The 22,120-nt window shown below is 38.1% G+C and overlaps 1 protein-coding gene across 1 annotated transcript in view; it reads left to right on the top strand.

The window, feature by feature from the left end:
* Positions 1–22,120, top strand: part of ALG6 (ALG6 alpha-1,3-glucosyltransferase) — a 75,307-nt gene that overhangs the window by 42,392 nt on the left and 10,795 nt on the right. The window contains 8 exon segments of the mRNA XM_017877215.1: positions 856–938; positions 1,594–1,658; positions 5,791–5,976; positions 6,575–6,710; positions 8,699–8,784; positions 10,504–10,512; positions 10,514–10,586; positions 13,882–13,952. Of these exon segments, the coding sequence (XP_017732704.1) occupies positions 856–938; positions 1,594–1,658; positions 5,791–5,976; positions 6,575–6,710; positions 8,699–8,784; positions 10,504–10,512; positions 10,514–10,586; positions 13,882–13,952 (709 nt within the window).

Genomic DNA, 22,120 nt, shown 5'->3' with positions numbered 1-22,120 from the left:
ATTTGAAGTCACCTCTTCTCTAAGTTAAAGATTCCTATATACTTCAGCTTTTCCTTAGATGAGCAGTTTGTTGAATGTGATTATGGTTTTGAGGTCTCTGTCTGACCAGTCCTTTGGGTGTGTTCCAGTTTGTCAGTGTCGTCTTTAATGTGGCATTTGGAGCTGAACATATTGATAGATTGCAGACAGTTTACTGTCACTTACCTTTTTCTTAACACTATACTTAGTGAGGTATAAGAAAAAAATAAGCTCTTTAGACAGCTATGTTATACATCTGAAGAACTTATGTATGCATTTTTCTTTGTTCTAAAGGACTGCATGTTGAAAATTATGAATTGCTTTTCTTTTCTTTTCTTTTTTTTTAGTATTTTTTTTTCAGTTTTCTCCTCACTTGGGTTTCTCAAGCTCTTTATATGCATTAATTAGCAGAAGTTTATATTTTTTCAATAAAGACTAACATTTTAAAAAGATTTTCTTACACATCACTACATTTCAGTTATTCTTTATGCTAGAAAATTTAGAGTATATAGATTGAGGAAAAAAATATTTCCTTGCTTTGAATATTTTTAATTTTTAAGTCCAAGTCAGAACAAAGAGAGAATGTTGGATACATCTGATTGATTAAATATGTGAATTTGTTAGAGTAAGTTAAGAGACTCCTTGGCAATACAGCAGTTGAAATTAGTCACAGCTGAAGGAACTGAAAAGGGCTGACTGTGTAAAGGACTTGTCCATAGTGGGGCAAGAACCTTGTGTTAATGAATTCTCAATCAGCGTTGGAGGAAGGGAGGCAGTTAATGGGTAGCTGTAAATCCTGATGGACTCATGTTTAAATTTATTTCCTTGTGTTTTCAGTTTTAATTGCTGATCTGCTGATTTACATACCTGCAGTGGTTTTGTACTGTTGTTGTTTAAAAGACATCTCAACTAAGAAAAAGGTAGGTTTTAAAGCAGCCTGACAGTTCATCTCTGAAATGTATTCTTTATTAGTCTAACTATTAAGTATAGACCTTAGGGAAGCCATGCTTTTGGAAAGAGAGTAATTAGGAATATTGTATCTTCTTCAATTTTCACTTCAAAAACATCAACTTATCTTACAGTAATTATTTTAGTGTACTACTAAGATATACTGAATTTTGGAATTTACGTAGTACTGGACTGCATGCCATATTGAATTTGTTACTTAGCTGGTAAAGCTGAATTTTGAGCTGGCTTGTGAGATTGACCAAACTGAAAGGCATTTTGAAAAGTTATTGTATATTCTCAGTTCATAGTTATCAAATATTATTTTTGGTCATTTTAGACAGGTTAACGTTAGATTGACTTCTCCAATTTGTATATCTGGAAGTACTTCCTCTGACAAAACCTTTTAGTGATTTTTTTTTTCCTTTTTATGGAAGTGTCCCATGTCACCTCCATGAAAACTTCATTGTCTAAAGAGTTGTTTTATAAAATTGAATATTTTATAAAAAGAAAGTATAACACCTCTGGAAAAGGGGAACATTTGCTAATGTGTTAGATAAAAACCACGCTTTTACTCTGCTTGAATGTGTAACAGATTACTTTCTTATCTCACAATATTTTTGTTTACAGATTGCTAATGCGTTATGCATCTTGCTGTATCCAGGCCTTATTCTTATAGACTATGGACATTTTCAGTATCCTTTACTAATGTAGAAATGAAGTCAGTTGCATATTATGAAATCTAGACTCAATGTGTACAATGCTGTCATCTAGTAATGTCTTATTTGATAGTGTGCTTATATGAACTATTTCACAATAATATAAAAGAATCTCTTCACTAAGCTTTTATTTGAAGAGTAAAGTACAGATTTATTAAAAGTAGAATTGCTTTTTCATATTGTTTCGCTTGGGAACAGAATGTTGGTAAATGATTAGCTCTTTCTGGGGAGGTGGCAAAAGAGTGCCAAGTATGGTTATACTCTTGTAATTCTAAAGTGTAAGATGTCTTCTATCCTTTGCAAATGCTGTCTGACATGAAAAAAGGAGAATGATCTCACAGTTTTATGAGTTTTAAAATATTTTTTTCTATCAGATAGTAGTAGCCAGAAGCTTCAGGAAACTAAAACTGAATAATCAAAATATGGCTTTTGTATGTGTATTTTTTGATGACTAAAATAAGGAACATTCAAACAAACAAAGCTTAGAGAATAAATTGGTAAAAATCTGTATATATCTATCCAATTTGTCTTATAAGTTATCGAATATTATTACCTGTCTCCATCTCTCTTAAAGGAAAAAAAAGACGACATTACACAGCAACATGATTATTTAATTAATAGCTTTTCCTTTTGATGCCAGTCTTGTTTTAGTTATAATAAAACTAATAGGTATATCTGTCAAAGAACTAACAAATAAACGATATTCAAGTCTGTAGTTGTTTTTATCATATATTTTATATTCTGTCCACTTTACTAATTTAGTTTTTTAAAAATTTTGGCATTGCTTACGGGATCATGGCTATCAAATACTCTGATAATATCAAGAACAGGGATAGTGCCGGGCGCGGTGGCTCACGCCTGTAATCCCAGCACTTTGGGAGGCGGAGGCGGGCGGATCACGAGGTCAGGCGATCGAGACCACCCTGGCTAACACGGTGAAACCCCGTCTCTACTAAAAATACAAAAAATTAGCCGGGTGTGGTGGTGCGTGCCTGTAGTCCCAGCTACTCGGAGGCTGAGGCAGGAGAATGGCATGAACCCAGGAGGCGGAGCTTGCAGTGAGCCGAGATGGTGCCACTGCACTCCCGCCTGGGCGACAAAGTGAGACTCCATCTCAAAAAAAAAAAGAACAGTGATAGAAAAGGAAAAAAAGTTATTTACCAGAGTTTTAATGAGTGGAATTGTTGCGTTATAAGGTGTGCACATGTCCATTTTTAGATAATGCCAAATTGTTTTTAAGCAGTGTGTACCAATTAAGACTCTCATAACAATGGTGTAAGAGTTCCGGATGCTCTACATCTTTATCAACTGTCAATGGTTTTTGTTTTAGCCATTCTGGAAAATTTGTAGTAGTATGTCCCCTGTGATTTGAATTAAAGTCTGAAAGCTTTCAGGCATATGTTACCTTGTAAGGATACATTTTTTTCTTTTGAGATGGAGTTTCGCTCTTGTCCCCCATGCTGGAATGCAATGGCGTGATTTTGGCTCACTGCAACCTCCGCCTCCTGGGTTCAAGAGATACTCCTGCCTCAGCCTCCCAAGTAGCTGGGATTATAGGCATGTGCCACCACGCCAAGTTAATTTTTGTATTTTTAGTAGAGATGGGGTTTCACTATGTTGGCCATGCTGGTCTCAAACTCCTGACCTCAAGTGATCCATCCACCTTGGCCTCCCAAAGTGCTGGGATTATAGGCATGAGCCACTGCACCCAGCTGTAAGGACATATTTTTAAATCATTATGTACCTTTCTCATTTGCAAAATGTGGATAATAGAAACCCTAACTTTGTAAGCTTAGTTTGAAAATTAAATGAATTAATATTTGTAAAACACTTAAGACAGTTCTTGGGAGACACTAAGCATTATATAGGCATTTGTTGCTGCTATTATCATTTTTATAATTTATTTGTGTGGTTCTGAAATTTTACAGTGATTTGTTTAGACACAGGTGTTTTTCACAATTGTTTTGGATATCCAAACTGTATATGGGTCCATACATTTTGAAGACTCATGTTCTTCTGTTCTGCTAAATTCTGTTACATTATTTCTTTGATGATTTTCTTTTTTCTTTTTTCTTTTTTTTTTTTTGAGACGGAGTCTCGCTCTGTCGCCCAGGCTGGAGTGCAGTGGCCGGATCTCAGCTCACTGCAAGCTCCGCCTCCCGGGTTTACGCCATTCTCCTGCCTCAGCCTCCCGAGTAGCTGGGACTACAGGCGCCTGCCACCTCGCCCGGCTAGTTTTTTGTATTTTTTAGTAGAGACGGGGTTTCACTGTGTTAGCCAGGATGGTCTCGATCTCCAGACCTCGTGATCCGCCCGTCTCGGCCTCCCAAAGTGCTGGGATTACAGGCTTGAGCCACCGTGCCCGGCCTCTTTGATGATTTTCTCACTTTTTTCTTTCTTGAGTATATTAGATGTTAGATCTTTTGCATCTCTTTATCTTTTGTTTTATGGGTTGGATTATCTTGAATTTATCCCCAACACTTCTATCAAATTTCATTTGTTTTGTTAGGTGTGTTTTTAATTTCTAATTAGAATTTGCTACTTTTTTTTTTTTTTTTTGGTAAAGTTCTTTACTGTTCCCTGAGTGATTTTAATTCTTTCAGGGTCATTTAGTTTCCCTTTCATTTTGATTCTTTTTCTGTGATAGGTTTTCTATAAATGTTTATTTGATCCTAGTGTATCTATTTTTATTTAAGAATAAGGCAGGAACACCTGCATATGACTTCTATATATCATTGGTCCACTATAGGATCAGTGGGCAGCAAGCTGGCCACCACACACTGAGATGCTTACATGTCAGAATGCGGAGGGGTTTGCATTATAGTGCTAACCTCTACACTGGCTGCCCTGGATAGTTTAGTTTATTTTTTCAGAAAAATACACCCTCTTTTGTTGCCTTGGGGTAAATGTTTGGCTGCCAGATAATCTTTGTGTGGGAGTGGGGTAAGATTTGACTTCTACCTCTAGGGATTTTCAGTTCATCTCTTGTTTTCTTCTGCATATACTACTCAAACACTGTAACCTACTTGGTGTTTCCAAAGTTCTCTAGGGTCTTGCAGGGTGGATTGACTTCTTGCTACCCTGAGTTTCCTCTGTGTATACTGTAAGCTGTGGCTTCCTTCATTCTATTTTATTTGTTATCACTTCTGTCTTCCAGAAATATGTTGAAATCTTTATCTATTATAAGAGATCCTCCCGTTCTCTTTATGGCTGTGAATTTATACTTTTTGTTTGTTTGTTTTTGTTTTCTTGCTCTCTTGCCCAAGCTGGAGTGCAGTGACATGATCATAGCTCATGGCAGCCTCAACTTCCTGGGCTCAAGCCGTCCTCCTGCCTCAGCTTCTCGAATAACTAGGACCCCGGGCTTGCACCACCACACTAAGATAATTAAAATTTTTTTTTGATAGAGACGGGGTTTTGCCATGTTGCTCAGGCTGGTCTCAAACTCCTGGCTCAAGCAATCTTCCTGCCTTGGCCTTCCAAAGTGTCGGGTTTACAGGCGTGAGCCACCACTCCTGGTCGAATTTATACTTTTAAATTCCTTTTCTTATTACTTTAAGAGTCTCTCGGGAAGGAGAGGAGGTAAACATTAGTGCCTAGCTCACCATTTTGAACTGAAAATCTAATTGTGATATTGTTTTAATTAACAGTGTTGTTAGTTGCTAATTAACTACATATATTACTTTGTACTCTTAATACATATAATAGAGGAAGTGTAGTGATCTCAGTAAAGTTTTTTGTTAACTTGCTGTTGGATCATTGTTTTATTCTCTAGATTTTGGTATGTTATAATAATACTGTGAAGTAATCTAACAGAAACAAAACTATGTTTTAAATCTTCAGAGCTCTTTTAAACCAAAACAAATCCGTTGCTGTTTAGCAGTAGATTTAATGTATTTGATGCTATTATACATAATTTCATGTTTATCACTTCAGTACTTTGAATTTCTATTGGGAAATAGCTTTCATTGTATATGTTATTTTAAAATCACATAAGAGATATGCTATGCACTTGCATTTCATAGAGCGTATCTCTTATGTGATTTGCTTTTTAAAAGCTCTATCTTTTTAAAAGATTATTAAGGTAATTTCCTTGACACAGGAACATATATAATACTGTGAGTCTTGGCTTTGCTTTGTGGGGTGTTCTTGGAGTATCTTGTGACTGGGACCTGCTAGGGTCACTGGCATTTTGCTTAGCTATAAATTATAAACAGATGGAACTTTACCACTCCTTGCCATTTTTTTGCTTTTTACTTGGCAAGTGTTTTAAAAAAGGCCTCAAAGGAAAGGGGTGAGTGACTTTTAAACACCAGAATCCAAAACTTTACTTCAGATAATGTTTTTGGCATACTTACTTGGAGTAAGGTGATCTTTCGCTTTGCCTTTTGGTGATTTCTTATAAATACTTTGGCTATAGGGTATGTGGGAAGAGAGAGATTAAGTCATGTTCTGTGTTTTATTTAAAATTTTCCTAACTAGAGAAATATTTCAATTCATGCATATTTACTGGTAGTGTGTATTGGCTAGTTAGAACTTTGCTGTAGGATTTTATTGCTTTAGAGCTTACTACATTATATACTTATTAGAAATACATCCCCATTTGATATTTTTCTTCATGAGTGCATTCCCTTATTCCTATACGAATGATATCTAACATAAATGTTAATTAGGATGGTCATAACAGTCCTTTTGTTGAAGTGGACATCTTAGCTGTTGTGAATTTTTTTTTTACCTCTGATTTGAGCAGACTTCCATCTTAAGCCTATATTGGTAACCTAGATTTGGCATTACTATATGTTTGCATGTATTATGTTCAGTGAGACTCAGGTTGATTTTGCAGAATTACTAACCTTTCCCTATCTTACTGCCTACCTTTGTTTTTGTTTTAGGTTTGTGTTGCTAGTTAAGCTAGCTTGTACTGTTGTGGCTTCCTTCGTTCTCTGCTGGCTGCCATTCTTTACAGAAAGGGAACAAACCCTGCAGGTTCTAAGAAGACTCTTCCCGGTTGATCGTGGATTATTTGAGGCATGTTTAAAAACTTTCCTCTCCTTTCTGTTACTATACCTTACCTGTGACCTTTAGGGGTTTCATGTAGAAGACACAAGGAATAGGAACTTCACCTACTTTCCTCCTGTAATCATTCCTTGCCAGTTATTGCTTGATTGATTAATTGGTTGATTGAGACAGGATCTTGCTGTTGCCCAGGCTGGAGCACAGTGGCTATTCACAGGGGCAACCATGGTGCACTACAGCCTTGAACTCCTGGGCTCAAGTGATTCTCCTACCTTTGCCTCCTAAGTAGCTGGGACAACAGGGTGTGTGCACCTTGCCAGTTATTTAATCCATTATATTACCCCTAGCTCAGCTGGCATTTTTTAGTACATTACATCAACAGGTAATATTTATGCCATCATCAGATCCATAATTCAATTATATGTTTTTGTAATGAAATAGGGTTTGTAATGAAAGACAGAATGAGAAGTTTCAGCTACAATTTTAACAGCTGTGTAATTTTTTGGTTTATATTCTGTTTTCAGTCTTAGGAAATTATTTGTAAAACTAATAATCATGTTTGCTTCAGGAAGATCTCATAATTTCTTATGAGATATGTAACGTTCATCCATAGTAATTTTTAATGAGACTCTTTCATTTCATTTCATTTAATGCTAGTTTAATCACTCTTGTTAAACTTTTATTATGTGAATAATTTGATCATTTAGATTTGGTAATTAAATTAAACAAACCATTTTCTGAAACAAAAGGCCTTTTAATAAAGTTAGACAGAAACAACATATTTATAGATAATTTGCTAACATTTCTTTTAAAAAGAATTTTGAAAGCATATCTTCATAAGTTTTGAATATATAAATTTCTATAGAATATCTTTTAATGGACTTATAGGAAGATGGAACCAGCATTTTGAAAGCAACTAAGATGGGAGTTCGGTGTTGTGAAGGAACAGAAATGTGTGACTGTATGCCAACAGGATGATGGTAGTGATGATAATAATCCTTATTGTTATAACCACCACTTAGCAGGTGCCAGACATTTCCATGTAATTTTATTTGATCTTTACAGTAGCTTTGTGGTAGCTATTGTCCCCACTTTACAGATTAGAAAACTGAGGTCAAAGATTCCTGTAACTAGCATGTAGCAGAACTGTGATTTGGACTTTGAAAATTGTTTTCCTAACCTGTTCTTTATATAACCTCTAACACTTACGTAAGGAATAGTTTAACTCTCTATGTAAGCTGCCTAATTATTTGCCTTACCTTCCATTTCAGAAATGGCATTTATCATGATAATTATAAAAATGAGTATCAGACATGTTTGATGGTGTTGCCAGTCTCTTCCATTCACTTCTTGCCTTCAAAATCTGAAGAGCATTTTCTTTGATCCAGCAGAGGAAAGTGGGATAGTATAGTTGTCAGTGATAGTTACTTTTTTGATGTTAAGTCTGCACAGCTGTAAGTCAAGCAGCTGTGTAGAGAATGATTTCACCAGCATGAGAGCTGTAGTTACAAACTTAATTTTGGAAGTGATCCTAGCCCAACTGGTAATGTCTTTAGATTTTTTGATTTATTAGCAATTACCTCTGGTCATTGCTAGTAGCTAGCAGGTTACTCTAAGTAAATTCAGTTGTGTGATAAAAATGGGTCAAATGTAATATATATTCTATAAATTACAGAAAAAACGTTTCTTAGAAAAATTTCCAAAGATGAATGACTTTAGTATTCAGGGATAGTGCATTACTCTTTGAAAACTATTAAGTATTTGGGAATGTCTGGATTATGGTGGGCCAATGCTTTTGATCAACTGCCCTGCACAAAAATGAAAAATGCTTGAGACAGTGTGCGCATATATGTTCCTGGAGGATTTAATCTATTTAGTTATAATTGTGACTAAAAGTTTCACGTCTCAAAAAATTTATTAGAGATTATGGGCTGTACTTCATAGGTTTTAATACTTCTTTCAATTACACCAGAATGTAAAGCTAACACATCTCTTTTAAGGATAAAGTAGCCAATATTTGGTGCAGTTTCAATGTCTTTCTGAAGATTAGGGATATTTTGCCACGTCACATCCAATTAATAATGAGGTAAGAGAAACAAAGTTTGTATGTAGTATTTTATAAGTTACTCTTTAAAAGCATTATGGTATTATTTCATTTATTTGGCATCATTAGGGAATGAGGTATTTTTCTGTTTCTCTTTTTTTTATTCTTTTGAGATGGAGTCTGGCTCTTTTGAGATAGAGTGCAGTGGCTTGATCTTGGCTCACTGCAACCTCTGCCTCCTGGGTTCAAGTGATTCTCCTGCCTGAGCCTCCGGAGTAGCTGGGATTACAGGCGCCGGCCACCATGGCCAGCTAATTTTTGTATTTTAGTAGAGATGAGGTTTCATCATTTTGGCCAGGCTGGTCTTGAACTCCTGACCTCAGATGATCCCCCCCCCCCCCCGGCCTCCCAAAGTGCTGGGATTACAGGCGTGAGCCACTGCACCCAGCCGAGGTGTTTTTCTTTAGTGGATTTTCCACGTAACTTAGACCTATTGCTCTGTACAATAAAACTCTTCAACTTGAATTATTTTTATGTGAAAGTTTTTCTGAATTGTTAACTTGTTCTCTCCTTGAACAGAGAGTACCTTAAATACGATTAATATTATTTTGAAGAGTCATGATATTCAGTGTATATCAGTCAGGATCAGTCAAAGAAGTAGGAGTAGGAGATCACTGCGTAGTGTGTGTGTGTGAATTTATGACAAGGAATTGGCTTGTACAGTAGTAGGGGCTAGTCACAAGGCAGCCAGTCAGGAGGGAATATCTAGGGGGAAGGAAGAGCAATTAAGACCCAGATGCTGTTAGGGAAGGCCTCAGCCAACTTTTAAAGGGCTTTGATCTAATTAAGTTAGGTGCCTCAGGACAAGCTCCCTTTTGATTAATTTAAAATCAACTGAGTAGGGGTTTTACATCTGCAAAATTCTTTCACAGCAGACTAGTGTTCAAATAACTGGGAGATGAGATGGGTGTGGCCTCTCTGTCTTCCAAATCTCACGAGAATTTCCCTTGTAGCCCACCCTAACAAAGGCATACAGGAAGGGAATTCTGTGGACATTAGTTCAGCCTAGCCAAGTTGACAAGTCAAAACCTACAAGTGGGAAAATCAGTTATTGTATTCAGTTATATACTTGTTTTCAGGGCTTTCAGGGGCTATTTCCCATAGTACTAAATGGTTCCAGGCCACTTTGCTTGTTGAGTCTGTCTGCTTTTTCTAGTTCTTTTTCCTCACAAGCATTAGCCATCATTAGGAGAAGCTCTAGTAGCTTCCCGCTCCCTTTCCACCTTGTTCTTTATGATTTACCATGGGCTTGAAAATCAGATAATCAACTTTTGTGAAATGATGGCTAGAGAGACTCTTTTGTGAGTAAAGTTTATGAATGTTTGTGTTACAGATAGCATTATCTCTTATACTTCATTATGTTTTCTTATTTTGAGTGTTTGATAATTGACCTTCAACTATATATCTTTGTATATTTTCTATGCATGATATTAAATACTAAAATAACAGAAGCAATATTTAGGTTTATCATGTTTGGTCTATATTATGTAATCATTTATTTTTAAAGTATATATATTTATCAATGTGTAGATTTTATATAAATGTTATTTCATCTTTAAATTTAATAAATAAAAGTATAGTTTGAAATCAACTTAAGTTGATAAATAATATGATCCTTATATTTAAAAAATATTTCCTTATTTAAGCTAGATTTATACCTCTACAAAGAAGACAAATATTTGATTTTATTAATTTTTTTAGCTTTTGTTTTCATTTTGAGCCTGCTTCCTGCATGCATAAAATTAATACTTCAGCCCTCTTCCAAAGGATTCAAATTTACACTGGTAAGTTTTTCATTACTTTAGATACTTAATTCTTGCCACAACTGATCTTTTAAAAATTAATTTCTTACTCTGAACAGGATTTATGGGGCTGAGAAACAAGACATTCATTCATTTGGCAGACATTTATTGGATGTTTCCCATACTTAGCTTCTGTGTGGGACATAAAGTTAAGCAATCAATAGTCTTTCAGTTAATTCAACTATTTAATTTGTTTTGTATTAGTTAATGAGGGACTACAAAGTAGAAAACAGTGGCAATGAACTTAAGTAGCTTAAATAGTTATGCTATAAAACAGATGGTATTAAGTTCTGTCAGGTACAAATGAAGTCCTAAGATGGTGTGGGAAAGGGAGATATTATCTTGGGGGCAGATTTTAGAATGCTGGTTAGGGCAAGAGGGATTTGAGCCCAAATTTGAAAGTAGGGCAAGCTTAGAACAGCAGGTTATATAGCAGAAGAGAAGTTCAAAACAGGAGGAAGAAATTGAAGGTCCAGAGGTGGGAAAGGACACAGGATATTCTGGGAATAGCTATTAAACAGTATAAGTTGTGTGAGTTTTATGTATAGGTGTTGAGAGTAGGAGAGGATATGGTGAAAGATAAGGGTAAAAATTGACCAAATTATTGAAGACCTTGAATATCTTGGTTGAAAAGGTTTGGAGTTTGATTTATGTGCAAGAGAAACTAAAAAATATTTTGAGAAGTGGGGCAGATCTCTGTTTTAGGAAGATGACTTATGTCAGTTTGAAGATAGACTAGGTGCATTTTCTATAGTTTAGGATTTTTCTGAGTAGCTTTACAAAGTCTTCTTGGTTGTGTTTCTGTGGCATTTAAAATTTTGTTCCTGTGTGCTATGGTCTATAAAATGACATTTTAAAAATACCTTTTAAACTATCAAGGACATTTAGTTTATGAAAACAGTAAGTCCTAGTGGGCTTACATGAGGCAACATTTAGAGATTAGGGTTCCAAGTCTGGGACTGCCACTTAAGTACATTGGATAAAAACAAGCCAGAAAAGAACATAACAGTGAAATACTTCAAAAGTGCAGCTCATTACCACAATGCAAAAAGGATAGTTTTATGTTTGTCTTTTCTTTTAATTATCTTTTTATGGATGATTTGTGTTGTTTGATTCTGTGAATGGGCCCTGAGCATACCAAGTCATCTGTTGTTAGTATTCTGTTGGGCAGCTAGAACAGAATGGGTATGGTGTGAGGTTCTGATGTCTTCAGTAGGCTTAACCTGAAATAGCTTTCAAGCTTGTGATAGATTGTTGTTTTTCTAGGAAATAGAATGCTAAATAAATGTATATTTCAAAGATAATGGAATAGAATTTCAGAGTCTGAGTAACTTTAGCAGTGTTAGAGATGATTACTTTTAGGATTATAAGCCAGAAAAAACATTTTCTTTTCTTAATTTTCTAATTTTCTCAGTTTGGTATGTTTTAAAAGAAGCCATTGTGTTAAAACTTTTAAATGTAAGATTTTCTGATTTTGTTTTGTTAATCATGCTTTGAATTCTTATTGTATACTTCTGAGAGTTTTAGGAACATTTTCCATTATAATTATTTTTAAAGTATTTTCCTTTCAATCATGTTTGCCTGAATTATATCTCAATATAAATCTATAATTGAGGTAACTGATAGCATGAATACTGGTATATGTATAGCAGCAAAAGGATTTATATTTAATTTTTCAGGTATTGAGTGCCCTCTCATATTTCAGGTCCTCCTCTAGGTACTGGCATGTAAAGGAATGACAGATGACATCCCTGCTCTTTTACTTGGGGTCTTCCATGCTAGTGGCAGGAGATGGACAATAAACAAAATAAATCCATTAACAAGAAAGCATCTGGGAGTAACGAGTGCTATGAAGAAAGTAGTGTTGGCCGGGTGTGGTGGCTCACACCTGTAATCCCAGCACTTTGGGAGGCTGAGGTGGGTGGATCACCTGAGGTCGGGAGTTCAAGACCAGACTGACCAACATGGAGAAACCTTGTCTCTACTAAAAATACAAAATTAGCCAGGCATGGTTGTGCACACCTATAATCCCAGCTACTGGGAGGCTAAGACAGGAGAATCGCTTGAACCTGGGAGGTGGAGGTTGCGGTGAGCGAGATTGGTGCCACTGCACTCCAGCCTGGGCAACAAGAGCGAAACTCCATCTCAAAAAAAAAAAAAAAAAAAAAAAAAAAGTGAATAGTGTTATGTGAAAAGAGAGCTGACTGAATGGGGTTAGGGGACACTTAGATTGAGTAAAGGAAACCTTTCTAGAGAAGTGACATTTGAGCCAAGAAGTGAATGACCAACCAGAAGGAGCCAATCACAAGAAGATCTGGGCCCTGACTTGATAGAATCTTATTTTTCCTTAAGGCAGGAACACATTTGGCAAAAGGAGAGGAATGAAGTGGCTGCTGTAAAATGAGTGAGGGAGATATAAGAGATGAGTTGGAAGAGGAAGGCAGGAACCAGATCTTGTAGGCATTGGGATTTTTTTTCTAAGTATAATAGGAAGCTATTGGAGGATTTTAAACAGGAAAATTACATGATCTGATATGGTAGCTGTTTGGAGAATGAACTATCAAGAGGCAGGAGTATTACCAATTAGGAGATTATTGCACTACTACAAAGATGGAGGGTGGCTTCGACCACTCCTCTGCCACCCTTAGCAGAGGGGAATGGAGAGAAATGGATGGATATTGTATTTAGGAGGTGCTGTAGAAAGCATTTGCTGATGGGATAGATGTGTAGCATGGATAAGATTTAAGGTTTTTGCTTGAGCAACTGGATAGTTATCCATATCTAATTTGCAGCATATAAACTTCTCAAAATAGATAATTTTTAATTTAAAACTCCAAATAGCACATGATTAATTTATAAAACATTAATATATTCTATTGAAGTGCATGTTTTAAAACACCAAAATAGATTTGTTTGGCCGGTTTTAGGTTATGACCTTCTTGTCTTTCATGCTTTTAAATTTAAGTTGTCCGAGATTCCAAGGGAGGATGAATGTATGGTTGTTGTATCTAAGATATTTACTAGTTCTGTTTATTAATAACTGAGTTATAATGAACTTAGATGGTTAAATAAAGCTTTATAATCATTGTTTTTGAAAAAATATTTCAAGTTTTAAATTTGATTAAAATATGCATACTAGTGTTGCTTGTATTTTACTTCTAAATAGAAGCTTTAATAAACTTTCAACTTTCATTTGAAATGATTTTTATTTAGATTCATAATTGATATGCTATTTCACAAGTTGTTATATCTCATTTTCCCCCCTTTTTTCTTAAAGGTTAGCTGTGCACTATCATTCTTTTTATTTTCTTTCCAAGTACATGAAAAATCCATTCTCTTGGTATCATTGTAAGTAGAAACGTTTTAAGTATATGTTTATTATGTGTTTATCATATAACTTTATAATTTACATACAAATATACATTTGAATGCAAAACAAAACTACACAAATGTTATATCTTCGCATAAAATGATTTCATAGTCACGTTTTTTCCCAGAATTTTTGATTTTCTTTATAAAATGTATTTTAAACTGAAGAATTTTGGTAGAATATTATTGACATAATTTTAATTTCTTCCTGTTCCTTCACTTATATTTTCTACATGCTAATAAAAAATATAGCCTTCAAAGAGGTTTTCGTCAGATTGGAGCCTGTTTGTCATCTTTGCTTTTTTCATTTCATTGATTTCCACATCTATTCAGTAGTCTTCTTCTTTCCATTTACTTCCATGCGGTCTTTTATATGTTGCCTTCTTTCTCTTTTTTGCCACAAACTTAGTTTAGACCCTACTGGCAATCTGTAATCAGACTACTTTGTTTTAGAAGCATTAAATTTTTTTCCTGGTGTTCATAGACAGCAGTGGATGACAGCTGGGAGTATGATATCCTAATGTTAAAATAGTATTTGCATAAAACCCTTTGGAATTCTGAAATCCTCCTCCAGGTCAGTCCCAACCCACTACTGCTCTACCCCTCACCCTATGTTCACTAGAATCCTGTGGAAGATATGTGTACAGAATGACCAGTGACCAATGGCAGGCAGTATTGCTTTTACTAGGTGGAGCTTCGGACTAAAACCTTAGTGCAGAGCTGGGCTGCCCTGTGTGGAAGGCTTCCTGGCTCTAAATAAAACAGTCTCATATCATTGTAGACTGGGAAGACTGCTTAATGCCATCCCCTGAGGCCCAAACCTGTAGAGCTTACCACTATTCTATGAGGCTAGGCTGACCCTAGACAAATCACTGGTACCAGGGGATGAAACTGTGGAGAGGCATTACTTTCAAACATGTATTAATATATTTCCCCAGAATTTATGCTCATAGAAAGGCAGCTCATTCAGGGCTTATAGTATGACCAGATTAGTTCTGAGACACTGAACTTCTAGGGGTTCATTTTCTACAAATGCACTTAGATTATTTGTAACGGTGCATGGCTTTAATCTATTTTTGGTAAATGGTTTTACAGTTTGCATTAAAAGTTCCTTTTGGGCCAGGCGTGGTGGCTCAAGCCTGTAATCCCAGCACTTTGGGAGGCCGAGGCGGGCGGATCATGAGGTTAGGAGATCGAGACCATCCTGGCTAACATGGTGAAACCCCGTCTCTACTAACAATACAAAAAAATTAGCCAGGCATGGTGGCGGGCGCCTGTAATCCCAGTTACTTAGGAGGCTGAGGCAGGAGAATTGCTTGAACCCAGGAGATGGAGGTTGCAGTGAGCCGAGATCGCACCACTATACTCCAACCTGGGCACAGAGTGAGACTCCGTCTCGAAAAAAAAAAAAAGAATTAAATGAAAGTTCCTTTTGACCTGGTCCCAGCTAATTATACCATTAAACAAATATTTCATTCAGTAAATATTTATTGAGTGCCTACTATTTTTCAGGCACTGTTTTGTGCATTTGTGATATATTCCAGACAAAAATCCCTGCCTTCTTAGCTATCATTCTTAAGGATAGACACTAATACAAAAATAATAATAATAATATTAAGAAATGAGCGTGTTAGAAGGTAATAAATACCATGACAGAGAAACAAAACAGAGCAAGAGTAATTGGGAGTACTGGAGGATGGGATGCAGGTAGAGGTTGCAATTTTATTTTATTTTATTATTATTATTATTTTTGAGATGGAGTTTTGCTCTTGTTGCCCAAGCTGGAGTACAATGGCACGATCTCGGCTCACCACAACCTCCGCCTCCCTAGTTCAAGCAATTCTCCTGCCTCAGCAATCATTAAAAAGTCAGGAAATAACAGATGCTGGAGAGGTTGTGGAGAAATAGGAATGCTTTTACACTGTTGGTGGGAGTATAAATTAGTTCAACCATTGTGGAAGACAGTGTGGCGATTCCTCAAGGATCTAGAACCAGAAATACCATTTGACCCAGCAATCCCATTTCTGAATATATACCCCAAGGATTATAAATCATTTGACCCAGCAATCCCATTACTGGGTATATACCCAAAGGATTACAAATCATTCTACTATAAAGACACATGCACACTTATGTTTATTGCAGCACTATTCACAATAGCAAAGACTTGGAACCAACCCAAATGTCCATCAATGATAGACTGGATTAAGAAAATGTGGCACATATATACTGTGGAATACTATGCAGCCATAAAGAAGGATGAGTTCATGTCCTTTGCAGTGACATGGATGAAGCTGGAAACCATCATTCTCAGCAAACTAATATAGCAACAGAAAACCAAATACCACATGTTCTCACTCATAAGTGGGAGTTAACAATGAGAACACATGGACACAGGGAGGAGAACATCACACATAGGCCTGTTTGCGGGGTGGGGGATAGGGGAAGGATAGCATTAGGTGAAATACCTAATGTAGATGACAGGTTGATGGGTGCAGCAAACGACCATGGCACACGTATACCTATGTAACAAACCTGCATGTCCTGCACGTGTACCCCAGAACTTAAAATATATATACATAAAAAGAAGGTGTTTTAAGGAAATGAGGTGGTAAGTTGCATCAGATGCTGCTTAATAGGTCAAATAAGATGAGGGCTGAGAACGTATTATTTGGCTTAGCAATATGGAAGTCACTGGTGACTTTGGTAGGGCCAGTGTTGGTGGAGCAATGCAGGAAGAAGCCCGATTAGGTAGGGTTAAGAAAAAAAGGGCCAGGCACGGTGGCTCACGCCTGTAATCCTAGCACTTTGCGAGGCCCAGGTGGACGGATCATCTGAGGTTGTGAGTTTGAGACCAGCCTGACCAACATGGAGAAACCCCGTCTCTACTAAAAATACAAAAGTAGCCAGGTGTGGTGATGCATGCCTGTAATCCCCGCTACTTGGGAGGCTGAGGCAGGAGTATTGCTTAAACCCAGGAGGAGGTTGCAGTGAGCTGAGATTGCACCATTGCACTCCCTGCCTGGTCAGCGAGAGCAAAACTCCATCTCAAAAAACAAAGGAAAAAGAAATAGAAAAAATGAGAGGAGAAGAACTAAAGACAAGTAGGGATGATGCATGATTTTTTTTGTTTTTGTTTTTTTGGTTTTTGTTTTGAGGCAGGGTCTTACTCTGTCACCCATGCTAGAGTGCAATGGCGTGATCTCAGCTCACTGCAGCCTCCGCCTTGCGGGTTCAAGCGATTCTCCCACCTCAGCCTCCCGAGTAGCTGGGACTACAGATGCGCACCACCACACCCAGCTAATTTTTGTATTTTTTGGGAGAGATAGGGTTTCACCATGTTGGCCAGGCTGGTCTCGAATTCCTGACCTCAAATGATCCCCCTGCCTTGGCCTCCCAAAGTGCTGGGATTACAGGCATGAGCCACTGTGCCTGGCTGATACTTCATTTTTTCAAATAAATATTTAATTTTTAAAAATTGTGGTAAAGTACACATAGCATAAATTTTACATTGTGAGTTAGTACATTCACACTGTTGTGCAAGCATCACCACTGTCTACTTCCAGAAGATCATCACCGCGAAAGGAAATCCCATACCCAAAGCAGTCCCTCTCCATTTTCCCTTCCCCCCAGTCCCTCAAACCACTAATCTGCTTTCTGCAAATCTCTGTGGACTTGTCTATTCTGGATATTTCATATAAATGGAATCATATAATATGTGGTCTTTTGTGTCTAGCTTCTTAATATTTTCCAAGTTCATCCATGTTGTATCAGAACTGTATTCTTTTTTATGCCTGAATAGTATTGCATTGTATCGATACACTACATTTTGTTCATCATTCATCAGTTGATGGACATTGGGTTGTTTCCACCTTTTGGCTGTTGTGAATAGTGCCACTGTGAATATTCATGTACAAGTTTTTGTTTGAGTCTATACTCAGGAGTAGAATTGCTGAGTCATATGGCAATTCTGTATTTAACTCACTGAGGAACCACCAAAGTTTTCCACAGCAGCTGCACCATTTAGCATTCCCACTAATAATATATGAAGGCTTCAATTTCTCCATATCCTTGAAAGCACTTGTTATTTTCCATCATTTTGATTATAGCCATGCTAATGGATATGAGTGGTGTCTCATTGTGATTCTGATTTGCATATCCCTAATGACTAATGATATTGAACATCTCTTTATGTGCTTGCTGGCACAATATGTCTATCTTCTTCAGAGAGAAGCCTATTTAAATCTTTTGCCTATTTTTTTTTTTTTTGAGACGGAGTCTTGTTCTGTCGCCCAGGCTGGAGTGTAATGGCGCGGACTCACCTCACTACAACCTCCGCCTCCCGTGTTCAAGAGATTCTCCTGCCTTAGCCTCCCCAGTAGCTGGGACTACAGGTGTGTGCCACCACACCTGACTACTTTTTGCATTTTTTTTTTTTTTTTTGAGATGGAGTCTCGCTCTATCGCCCAGGCTGGAGTGCAGTGGCGCGATCTCCACTCACTGTAAGCTCCGCCTCCCAGGTTCAAGCCATTCTCCTGCCTCAGCCTCCCGTATAGTTGGGACTACAGGTGCCCACCACCGTGCCCGACTAATTTTTGTATTTTTTTAGTAGAGCTGGGGTTTCACCGTGTTAGCCAGGATGGTCTCGATCTCCTGACCTCGTGATCCACCCGTCTTGGCCTCCCAAAGTGCTGGGATTGCAGGCGTGAGCCACCGTGCCCGGCCTACTTTTTGCATTTTTAGTAGAGGTGGGGTTTCACTATGTTGGCCAGGCTGGTCTTGAACTCCTGCCCTCGTGATCCACCCACCTTGGCCTCCCAAAGTGCTGGGATTACAGGCGTGAACCACCGCATCCAGCCNTTTTTTTTTTTTTTTTTTTTTTTTTTTTTTTTTTGAGACAGAGCCTTGGTCTGTCACTGAGGTTAGAGTGCAGTGGTGCAATCTCGGCTCACTACAGCCTCCACCTCCTGGGTTCCAGCGATTCTTCTGCCTCAGCCTCCCGAGTAGCTGGGACTACAGTTGCCTGCCACAACACCTGGCTAATTTTTGTATTTTTAGTAGAGACAGGGGTTTCATCATGTTGGCCAGGCTGGTCTCGAACTGACCTCAAGTGATCTGCCTGCCTTGGCCTCCCAAAGTGCTGGGATTACAGGCATGGGCCACCGTGCCCAGTTGAGGTTTTATATATGGTGTGAGGAAGGTAGACTGTTCTTCAGAGGAGTTTTGTTGAAAAAGGAAGCAGAAAAATAGGGCAATAATTAGTAGAGAAATGGTGTCAAGATAGGTTTGTTTAAGAGAGGAGCAATAAAGGCAGGGGAATGATGAGCAGAGAAGGAAAGCTGATGGTACAGGATCTCAAGAGGAGGAGGAGCTGCTGGAGCACTGTCCTTCAGAAAGGGAGATGGGGTACGATCTAGAGCACAAATGGAAGAATTGGCATCAGACAGATGTGTGAAGAGTTCCTCTTTAGTAAAAGGGGTGAATAGGCTATATTGGTAGAGATGCTGGGAAGGGAGTAAATGTGATGGTGGGCATCTGTGAAAGTTCTCTTTTAACTGCTTCAATTTTCTTATTGAAGTGAGAGGGAAAGTCATTAGCCAAGAGTGGGTTGAAGCTGTTGGAAGTAGGAGGGAGAAGTGTGAAACATTTTCTAAGGAGAGACAGAGTGTAAACAGATCAGGGAAATATATAGTAGTTGCAGGGCACTTGAATATCATGATCATGTATTTAAAGTGAGACCAGTTAGTATGGGTAGCTGTTGTTCTCTAGAGCAGTTGTTCAGCATGGTTGGAGTAAGCACTGGTGGAAAGTTGAGTATTTCCAGGTTTATGGTTTTGTCTGGTGAGGATAATTCCCTTGCTTGAGGGCTTAAGAGTGAATGTATGGGAGTGATTATAATGATTGACCTTGGAATTTAAGATAGGTAAAAAGGGAAAAGGCCGTCGAAGCGATGAGGGAAAGTGAAAAGGTGGTAGGAACAATGGATTGAAGATCTTGGTGGCATCAAAAGATGGTTGGAGTTGGAATATCTACAAAGCAGGAGATAGTGTTAAGAGTCATGGATGAGGTGCAGTCTAAAGTATGACCCTAAGGGACAGGATTAAAGATGAGATCACTAGAAGAGAGGCATTCTAGCAAATGAGAGGGAAGATCTATGTATTTGTTAAAATTACCAAGAATTAAGTCAGTATGTACAGAGTGATAGTGAGAAAGGAGTTGAAATCTTTGGGTAATGGAGGAAGCAGCCCTGTGGTTGGTCAGTATTTACAAGATAGGGAATAATCGGGGATAAAGTGTGATGACATGAGGTTCAAAGCTGGAGATTATTAGGATGGAGAGAGGAAGAACTGGTAGGAAAGTAGTGAGGAAGATCAAGGAGGTTACTTCCCACCTCCAGGCCACGTCACTTGAAGACTGTGGAAACAGCAAAAACACACAGTTGAGAGGGCAGAGGGCAGTACTGTCCTCAGAGGAGAGAGCCAGGCATTGTTTCCAACAAGGTGGTAAAGGGAGGGGTTCAGAGAAAAGGTTGAGGATGTAGGAGATTTCGCTGTTTGGTGATGAATTTTAAGTACTTTGAGGTTAGGAGCTGAGTTATAATCATCTTTGTATTCTTTTCAGAGTAGTGCTTATATGTAGTAAGTTTTTTTAAAGAGACAAGGTCTCACTCAGTCACCCAGGCTGGAGCACAGTGACATGGTCATAGCTCACTGCAGCCTCGGACTCCTGGGCTCAAGTGAGCCTCCCACTTCAGCCTCCCAAGTAACAAGTACCTCAGGCATGCCTCACCATGCCAGGCTAATTTTTAAATTTTTTGTAGAGGTGGTGTCTTGCTATGTTCTCTAGGCTGGTCTTGAACTCTTGGGCTCAAGTGACCCTCCCACCTTGGCCTCCCAAAGTGCTAGGATTACAGTTGTGAGCCACTGCACCTGGCTGTAATACATTTTTGATCAATGCTTGTGTTTAGTAAATAAATATTGAATGCATAAATGGGAAATAATTAAACCAGAAAGAGAAAACAGTATTTATTGAGCACCTTCGATGAGCTTGCTGTTAATATGCATCCATTCTCAGGCAGTGAAATGGGAAGTCCTCTAGTAATTTCTTTTTTTTTTTTTTTGAGACGGAGTCTCACTCTATCGCCAGGCTGGAGTGCAGTGGCACAATCTTGGCTCACTGCAACCTCCAACTCCCTGGTTCAAGTGATTCTCCTGCCTCAGCCTCCTGAGTAGCTGGGATTACAGGCATGCGCCACCAAGTCCAGCTAATTTTTTTTTTTGTATTTTTAGTAGAGATGGGGTTTCAACATGTTGGCCAGGATGATCTTGAACTCCTGACCTCGTGATCCGCCTGTCTGAGCCTCCCAAAGTGCTGGGATCACAGGTGTGAGCCACTGCACCCCGCCTAGTAATTTCTTTTAGTAGTTTTCAATCAGTTTATAATCCCAGGGTTTAAACCTCATATATTAGTTGACATAGGAAAAAGTCATCCTTCTAGGAAAGGGGGAGAATGCCAAATCTTTATAGAGCACCTTTTAAAATAAGGATGATAACAGTTATTCAACAACCACCATCATTAGGAAAGTTTATTGTATTTTAAAAAATAAACACTAGATGATCCCTGCAAAGAGTTCTTTCAACTACTTAAGAATATGGGGTACTATTATTATTATTTCTATTCCCACTTAAGAAAGTAGATTAATCATTTGCTCAAGGTCACACAGTAAATCAATGGCAAACATGGGGACCAGGACTCAGGACTTCAAACTAGCAATGCTCCTTCCTTGAGCATTGCCACAATTGAATCCTGAAGGTACTAGAGCAGGAGTTGTGGTAAGGAGGTCACAGGGCTGAGAGCTATGACCCTAAACAACTTTTTTTTATGGAGATGGAGTCTTGCCCTGTTGTCTCGCTTTGTCTCCCAAGCTGGAGTGCAGTGGTGTGATCTCAGCTCACTGCAACCTCCTCCTCCTGGGTTCAAGCAGTTCTCCTGCCTCAGCCTCCCAAGTAGCTGGGATTACAGGCATGCACCACAAAGCCCAGCTATTTTTTTTTTTGTATTTTTAGTAGAGATGGGGTTTCACCATGTTGGCCAGGCTGGTCTCGAACTCCTGACCTCAAGTGATCTACCAGCCTTGGCCTACCAAA

Source organism: Rhinopithecus bieti, unplaced genomic scaffold, assembly GCF_001698545.2.
Source record: "Rhinopithecus bieti isolate Rb0 unplaced genomic scaffold, ASM169854v2 scaffold_6380, whole genome shotgun sequence".
NCBI classification, from domain to species: Eukaryota; Metazoa; Chordata; class Mammalia; order Primates; family Cercopithecidae; genus Rhinopithecus; species Rhinopithecus bieti.
Note: the sequence above shows the minus strand (reverse complement) of the source record. Positions and strands in the feature narration are given on the sequence as shown.